Below are 8879 nucleotides of genomic sequence, written 5' to 3' on the forward strand. Positions count from 1 at the left end.
TGCTTTTTTGTTTTTTGTTTTTTTTTTTGGCCACTGCTCGACTTGCCAGATCTTAGTTCCCCGACCTGCCCTCGGTAGTGAAAGTGTGGAGTCCTAACCACCGGACCGGCAGGGAATTCCCAGGGCATGCTTCTTTCTATGGAATGTACTTCGAGTTACATGCTGTAGGTCACCCTTGGAGACTAGTCTGTCGTGGCATGTCTGTAATCAAAGTCTGCTCATGCATTCTCTCATTCCTTTAGTTTTATCTTTATTCTCACATTTACTGAGTGCCCTTATCGGGCAGGTGCGGTTTGGGGCACTGAATTGAGCAGGAGAGACGTGGTAACTGGAGCGCACATTCTAGTGGGGGAACCTGACAACAAGTAAACAAGAAACTGATCAACAAAAATGTTAACAACCCTTTCGATTCGGCCCCAGCAGGGTCCTCCAGCCCAGTGTCGTTGGAGCCAAATAGAATGATATACTGAGTTCGGTTCAGAAGCAAAGGAAAGTTTTATTCTTTGATCAAAAAATGGAGAGGTGCGAGCTCGCACTCTCCCCATAGGCAGTGGGCAGGGCTGCTAGGGCTCTCCTAGCGGGGAGGGGCGCCGAGTTCTCGCGGGTCTGGCGCAGGCGTATTGCTCACACTCCAGGTCACGGTGTCACGCACAGCGTCTCCGCACACGGGCCCGCCGCCCCCATCTTGAATCGCAGTGCAGTGCGTCGAGCCTCTGCGTGGAGCTGTGGTGTCAGGCGCGGCTGTGTGGCTCTAGGAGCTCTGGTCCAAAGGGCTGGGTACAGGGCCTCTGCGTGTGGCAGCCTATGGGCAGGTGAAACTAGAATAAGCACAAAGGAGAAGAAAAAAAAAGGTTAGACACTATTACCCAGCTTCTATTTTTATTTCCTGGGAATTGTTAATGGGCTTTACCGGTGGCAAATCCCTCCTCTGCCTTTTGTCCTGCTCTTCATTCTCGAGGGGCGCTGAAGGGCGCAAGTTCATTTTCTGTAACTACTACCTCCTGATTTCGGTTGTCGTCATAACCCGGGGTAGAGGAGCAGAACGTCCCAGCTCCCTTTAGCTATGTATGTCACCAGGCTTTGGCTCTAACTGTTCGTATCCCTGAGTGAGACAATTTAACCTTTTGGCGACAGAGGATGTTACCGACTTAGACGTGAGGCCCCCCTCTTGGGGTCCTAGCTGAACCGAAGCCCCCCGGCTCGGTCAGGGTGTTCTTTCCCCCTCAGGTTCGTGCTGCCAATAATGAAACTGAGTTTGGCTCAAGCAAGACCGGGTTTTATTCAATGGCCAGGGAATGGAGAAGGGTAGCTCATGCTCTAAAGGCACATTATTCCTGAAAGGAGGAAAGTGGGGGACTTTTAAGGGGTGAGAGGCAAGTGCGTCATCAGAAATTGGGGAAAAGGATGGAGATTTCCAGGAACAGCCCGGGTATGCGCAGTCCCTCAGGCCCTCTTGCACACGCACAAACTGTGTCTAGCAGAGTACAAATGCCCCTTTCGGTGGAGATCGTAGTGTGGTAATGAAGTAAAGGTAACTTTCAGACACCTCCAGATTTCATCTGCGCAGGTGTGTTCCTGTGGTCAATTCAGAGCCGGTTTGGGGCAGTTGACCACTGTATATCTCTCAAAACGTATACCTCTCAAAGCACAGCTGCAAAACATCTCTGCCAAACACCAGGTGCTTTTGAAACAAACACAGAAATGAATCTGGGCAAGTGTTGTTCAGCTCTCAGGAGTTGGTATGGAAACACAGAGATAAATGAGGGGAAGGAAAGTGGTGACCTTTATTTTGCCTGCTATCTTGGATCTAACCAGTTTGGTCTGGTTTTGTTGTGGGCTTTTGTGGCATCCTGTTGATAGAACACAACTAGCTTCTATAGTTAAAAGCAGTTTCTGCACCCAGGGCCTGGGCCGCATGGCATGGGTGACAAGGACACCAGTCAAGTCAAGGTACATGGCCGACGTATTAGCAAGAGCAGCATATCTCAACTATCTGACTGATTATACTTTTCATGCCAGGAGTTACCATGACCTCAACTAACCAATTATATAGGGCTTCCCTCCCATAGTGAGTTTCTTGATGAGCCTCCCTGATGGCTTGACAAGCTGCAGTTGGGGAAAGAAGTATGGTTCGTGTTCATTAACTAGCCATCCATGGCCTCCTAGATCTCTAATGAAGCCCCGTTTTTGCACTTTGTCTAATTCTTCCTTTATGCAGATTGGGGAATAATTGGATGGATCTGGCCTTCGAGGTATGAGGGGTAGTTGCCAAGTTACTGGTTCCCTGGCCACCCTTTTGGCAATCACATCTGCCTTGTTGTTTCCCTCTGCATCCCCCTTTTGCCGACCCCTACGATGAGTTACTACCACCTTTTTTGGAAGCTGTACTACTTCTTTTTTATTATTTTTTTAATTTTGCATAACAAGTTCATTTCTAAAAGGCATATAGACAATAAACAAAGTAAACATCCCATCAAGATCTTAACTTCTGCCGAGTGTTATCTGTCCTAGAATTGCTCCATTAAGTCCCAGTGTCTAGACGTCGTAAATTCAATAATCGTCATCTTCATCAGAGTCCATTACTTTTCTTCTGTTGAATTTAACTGTTGTTTTCTTTTCTGTTTGTTGGTTTACTTTTTCGAGGATTTCTATTAAACCTTGTTCTGATACCTTCCCACTTAGTTGTCCATACCGTGCCATCTGTATAAGGTAAGTCTCTACTGTTTTAGTTTTCTCAGGCTTTACAAGTGCTAAGTTACTTAATCGGGGCCGGGCAGATGGATCCAGAACTTGGGCTAAGGCACTGTTTCTCATTTCTGCTTCCCTTTGCTTTGCTTCCTCTTGTGCTACATGGCCAGGGTCCCTGTGCTTCCTCAGCGCCTCAAGCTCCTCGTCCGCCATGGTGTGGCCGTCTGGAGCGAGCAGCCGCGGCCACGCTCCAGCCCACCCAGAGAGACCTCTGGGAAGCTGTACTACTTCTAAGAGCTTCAGTATGCTTAAGCCACGTTCCAGCTGTTTGTTCTCCTCAGTAAGCATACCTCTTTCCTTCCAAATAGCCCCATGTGCATGGAGGATGGCATATGCGTACTGGGAATCTGTGTAAACGTTGAAGATCCTCCCAGTCCTGAACTCTAAGGCTTTTGGACAGAAGTCCCTGGAGGGTAGCCCTCTTGCTTCTGTGACTTGGGTCCAGGAGGTTACAGTGTATCCTGTCAGACTTCTCCCCCTCTCATAAAACTGCTCCTGTTTGTGAACCATTCCTTTTTGGCATTTGGAAGAGGCTCACTTCCTAGCTTGGGGCAACTGGAATAGATGGCGTCTGTGGTTTCTATACAGTCATGCTCCAGGGACCCCATTTCTGTGGGTATCAGGGTGGCAGGATTTAGTGCATGACAGGTTATTACAATAGCCGCTGGATTGTCTAAAAGCATAGTCTGAACTTGAGTCGACCTTCCAGGGGATAGCCATTCTGTTCCCTTAGAACTTACTAAAATGTGAATCTGCTGTGGAGTCCATATAGTGAGTGGCTGACCAAACATTAACTTTTCAGCCTCCTTTATCAGGGCTGCAGTAGCTTCCTCAGCCCGAAGGCAAGGAGGCCATCCCTTTGTGGCTTGACCTAATTGTTTAGAGAAATAAGCAACCACCCAAGTAAGGGTCCCATGTTTTGACCTAATACCCCAAGGAGATCCTCCTTCTCTCGTGAATGTAAAGGTCAAAGGGTTTAACTAAATCTGGTGGGGGGGCTAGGGCAGGGGCCTGAAGTAATTGCTTTTTCAATTCTTGAAAGGCCCCTTCACTTTCTGAATTCCATTCAAAACGATCATCATCCTTTCCTTTGAACTTTTCATATAGAGGCCTAGCTAATGGACCATAGTTAGGGATCCAGATGTGGCAAAACCTGGCCATCCCTGGGAAACCCTTAAGTTGTCTTCTAGTTTTAGGAGAAGGTGAGGCTGCAAATGGCTTCTTTCCTTTCCTGGGGTAGGCTTCTCTGACCTTCTGTGAGAATGAAGCCTGAGTGGGTCACCCTAGTTTGTGCTATTTGAGCCTTTTTCTTGGACACCTCATATCCTTCATTGGCTAGGTGTTTCAGGATGGTTCAGAGCCTTCCTTAATAAGCCTGGCGATCAGAATGTTGTCTACATAGTGGAGGAAGGTTCCCTCCTCCAGATGTCGATCTTTCAGGTCTTTAGCTAAAGTTTCTGCAAAGATGGTGGGGGAATTTTTGAACCTTTGGGGCAGGACTATCCAGCAGTATTTTTTTTTTACATGTTTGGGTCCTGCCACTGAAAAGCAAAACTTTCTTGTGAGTCTGGGGCTAATGGAATACAGAAGAAGTCATCTTTTAAATCGAATACAGAATACCAGGACTTGGGGGAAATAGAGTGGCCTGCAGGGTGTAAGGGTTAGGGAGGACTGGATGTATATCCTTGGGGGCTTCATTGACTGCCCTGAGGTCCTACACCATCTGATACTCCCCATTGGGTTTCCTTACAGGGAGAATGGGTGGTATGACAGGCTTATTAGCATGGTCTAATTAGGTCCTGGTCATTTAGGCCCTGTATAACAGGGGCAATGTCCAGAAGGCCTCCTGATCGATAGGGTACTGTTTTCTGTTGGGTCATGTGTGTCCTGGTTTTTGATGAACTATCATGGGACTGGCTCCTACAGCTTGTCCTACCCATCCCTAGGCTCATACCTTGGGATTTACTCCATGGAGGTCAACTTGCTCTGTGTGGGGAGGTTTGTTCTCAGCTGTTAACATTAGCAGATTCTTGGGAGTGTACTAATTCTTAGAGATTCTTAATACTTCACTAAGTAATGAGATATAACATAGAGGGGTTTTAAAAGAACTATTTCAATAAAAAAATTTCCTTTCATAAGATATTGAGAAAATTCTGATTAAAAAATGAACATATTTTTGACCTTACAAATATACTTCTGGGAATATTTTCTGAAGATATATGTGTAAAGATTCAGACACAAAAGTTTTTTGGGTTTTTTTTATGCTTCTCTCCTTTTTATTATATCAACATGCCAAGCATACTCCCTTTTCTACCTCTTGTTTTACTGAATCTGGAAGGCTTGTCGCCCAGATTTCCACTGGGCCAATGCCATACTGTCATTCAGATCCCTGTTCAAAGGTCTTCCTATCATAGAGACCATCTACTACTTCTTGTCACTCTTTGTCTTCTTAACCTGCTTTATTATGATTATTATAGTTTTATTGTAAGACTTAATCACCAGCTGTTATATTTATTTGTGTGCATTGTTTTTCTTGTCTGTCTTTATCCCTCAGTCCCAGAAATGTAAGCTCTGTGAGAACAGAGGCTTTGTATTCCCAATCTGGGACAAGGTAGATATAAGCAGTGAACACATATTCCGTAAATAATCCTTTAACAAATAAATAACATAAACAAAACAAGCTAAATGTCCATCAGTAGGTTATTCACCAGTGCATTAGGTAGCCATATACTGAAACTCTATGCAGCCTTTAAAATGGCATTTTTAGAAAAAAATATATGTATATGTATTTTTTAATGTGGTAAAATGTTCATAATGGAGTGTAAGAAAATGTATAGTTTGCAAAGCAGGCCTTTCACTGTCCAGTATTATTCTCTCTCTTCCTCTCTCTCTCTTTCTGCATATACGTAGCATCTTTGTGTGTTTTTATGTGCATATGAAAAAAGAAACAAAATGTTAATGTTAATTATTTCTGAGTGGAGAGAAATCAGTTTAATTTGTTCTTTGAATTTTCTATGCATTTTTAAAATTTGTTCTTTCTGTTTCTATTTTTTAACAAGTTTTTGGGTGTGTGTGTGTGTACAGAAAATCCAAAGTAATAAAGGCATTTTTAATCCTCAAATAGATGAAGCACTTGTGTTGAGCATTGCAGATTTTGGGGGATTTGCTAGTTTGTCTCTCCGGAGTGACCCATATTGACTAAATTTCAAAGTTGTCATTGGATTGTTACCTGTTGCCTCTAATATCTTTATATAAGCAGCCAGTGACTTAATGCTTAATTCAAGAATTTGGTAGAGTTTCTATGTGCAAAGGTATACAGTAATATATTGCAGTGATATTTTAGCATCCTAAATACACACTTTTAAAATCAACCCCTACTATACGTTTTTAAACAAAGGATAGTTTAATGTAAATAGCAAACTTTGTCTTCTGTTTTTAATGTGGCTTTTGAGTTTTGGTTGCTTACTTTCCTCTTTTCTCTGGCAAATTTAATGTTACTACTGTTACAAAAAGAACCTATTTATCCCTTCAGTCTTTTGATAAGCCTGAGATCCTTAGAGACAGTATTTACAAGAAAGTTATGGTGCTACTGCTATGAGAGTCTAAAAGGGTAATTTTATGATAATAATGCTCCATATAAATGACAGTCCTTAGGCAATCTCTTAGTATTTCCCCCAATATAGATCAGCCCGTGAACTTCTGAGAAAGATTAAAAATACATTTTAAATTTCTTTAAACTTTTTAAATCTTAAATTCAATGCTTAACTCTTTTAAATGTGTGACACCATCCATCACAATTTATATTTAGACATATAATAATGTATAATCTCAGCTCGCTGTCCACTTGTAAAAATGGGACTAGACTTGGAGAAATAAGCAATTTCCCAACAGAAAATTGGAAATTCTGCCAGCCAGTTCAGGCAGGTGTTAAATTCTCTGGGGTTATTGTTGAAGGGTATTGCTATTAGTGAAGGGCTTCACTGGTGACTAATGATATATAACAAATAAATTGAGGAACTATAGAAACCCCCCGAATGTGTAATTGTCTGGCAACTTTCAGTGGAAACCTTTACTAGCAATTGAGAAAGTGAGATTTTTATAACCTCCTTGTAGTTATCTTATTAAAATATCTGCTTTTAGAGAAATAGGTGAAATGATTATGCCATGCAATTAAATTAAATTAACTGACAAAATATTTCTTTATGACTAAACTCTTTACAGTGTAGGCATATGGAATATGTGGTATCATTTAGAATATGTGCGAATGTGACAATTATTCTGATTCTGAAGTTAAATAAGAAGTCTCAGTTTGTAATAAAATCTCCTTGTTTGGTATTATTAAGCAATTATGATTAATATCTGAAATGTAATGTTCCATGGTTATAATTTCCTTGTTTCCTTGAGTGAGTACATTAGGAATTCATTAAAAATGCAAGCCTTTTAGATACCTGCAAACTACAAATTCAGTGAGGACTTTCTGGAGGTAAGGAAGTATTTTTGAATAAGAAACCATGACTGGGGTGAACCAACAGCTGGCAGATAATCATGATGGATTTCTAGTCCTGCAGTGCAGAGATAGACAAATGAATTTGTTCTTTGATGTCAAAAATCAAATCCATTCTGATGTAAAAATCTAATTGCAAGACATATCTTCCATTCCTCCAACTCTTAACTATAAAGGCTGAAGCAGGTAAGGCCTCAAACTTACAAAAGTGGCGAATGCTGATGGATAAGCCATAGATATATGAAGGCAGCTAAGAATCTGATGTTCTCAAAAAGCAGTTTGTCTTAAAGTGGTGAAAATTGTAAAATCAATTGATTACTTGATCAATCAATCCAGCGTTCCTGGAGTACCTGCCTCACCAGATGGTTGTGAAAAGTAGATGAAATGAAGTATGGAAAAAAACCGAATCTTGTGTTTGTTCTGTCTGGAAAGTATCATTTAAGGTGTTGACCCAGAGTTAGTTGTGTGGTAGTCAGTCAATTGACCTTTGTCTGCTTAGGATAAAGGCATCCAGTGAAGAACCTCTCTATCCTCTGGGGAGATTGTTGCCAATCAAAGAAGGCTGAGCTCTGGTGTCACTTCCTCTTTTTATAATGACACAAATCCCATCATGAGGGCCCCATCCTCATGACTTCATCTAAATCTAATTATCTCTCAAAGGCCCTACCTTTTAAAATCATCATAATGGGAGTTAGGTCTTCAGCCTGTGAACAGTCAGTCTATAACAAGGGCTATGAGGGCATATCCTTAAAGCCTATAAATCATGACAAGTATACAAAGAGGAGCCAAGATGTCTCTTACTACCATTTTATAGCTTGTGAGAGTTAGATGGCAATAAAAAGAAGTATCGATACAAAAATTGATGCAAATGGGACCTGTTATCACAGACAGCCGCCACACTGAAGAGAAAGGACAAGGAATCAGATTTGCCTTATAGCCTTAACTCATCATTTGTTCTTGGACACATCTATTCAGTGCTCTACAGCTCAGTTTCCTTATCTGAAAGATGGAAATCATAAAAGTAAATTGTGTAATGTATATAAAAGTGGTGTCAACCAATGGGCAAATGGAAGGAATTATTGTATTAGTTTCCTATTGTTGCCTCAAAAACAAATTACTACAAACTTATTAGCTTAAAACAATACAAATTTATTATCTTATATTCTGGAGGTCAGAAGTCCAAAATGAGTCTTCAAGGCTAAAATTAAGATGAAGGCAGGGCTATGTATCTTTTGGAGGCTCTAGGAGAGAATCCGTTCCTTGCCCATTGTAACTTAGAGAGGCTGCCCGTATTCCCTGGCTTCTAACCCCACATCACTCCAACCTCTGCCTCTGTTGTCTCATTGCCTTCTCTTAACACTCGTGTCTCTCCACTCCCTTTTTTTTATTATGTAAAAAACACACAACATACAATTTACCATCTTAACTATTTTTAAGTGTACAGTAGTGTTAACTATATGTACATTTGTTTTGCAACAGAACTCTAGAACTTTTTCATCTTGGAACACTGAAACTCTATACCCATTGAATAACAACTCCTCTTCTCCCCCTCCCTCCTGCCTCAGTCTTATAATGATCCTGATGCTGAAAGTTTGGCCTCTGTGCACTGGTGCCGACTCAAATCTTG

At 41.6% G+C, this 8879-nt stretch overlaps 1 protein-coding gene across 1 annotated transcript; it reads right to left on the minus strand.

The window, feature by feature from the left end:
- Positions 1-2501: 2501 nt before the first annotated feature.
- On the minus strand, positions 2502-2901 carry LOC132521868 (programmed cell death protein 5-like). Its single transcript, XM_060151524.1, has one exon. The coding sequence runs from the start codon at positions 2899-2901 to the stop codon at positions 2551-2553; it is 351 nt and encodes a 116-aa protein (XP_060007507.1). The 3' UTR covers positions 2502-2550.
- Between the last annotated feature and the right edge of the window lie 5978 nt (positions 2902-8879).

Source organism: Lagenorhynchus albirostris, chromosome 6 (assembly GCF_949774975.1).
Source record: "Lagenorhynchus albirostris chromosome 6, mLagAlb1.1, whole genome shotgun sequence".
NCBI lineage: Eukaryota > Metazoa > Chordata > Mammalia > Artiodactyla > Delphinidae > Lagenorhynchus > Lagenorhynchus albirostris.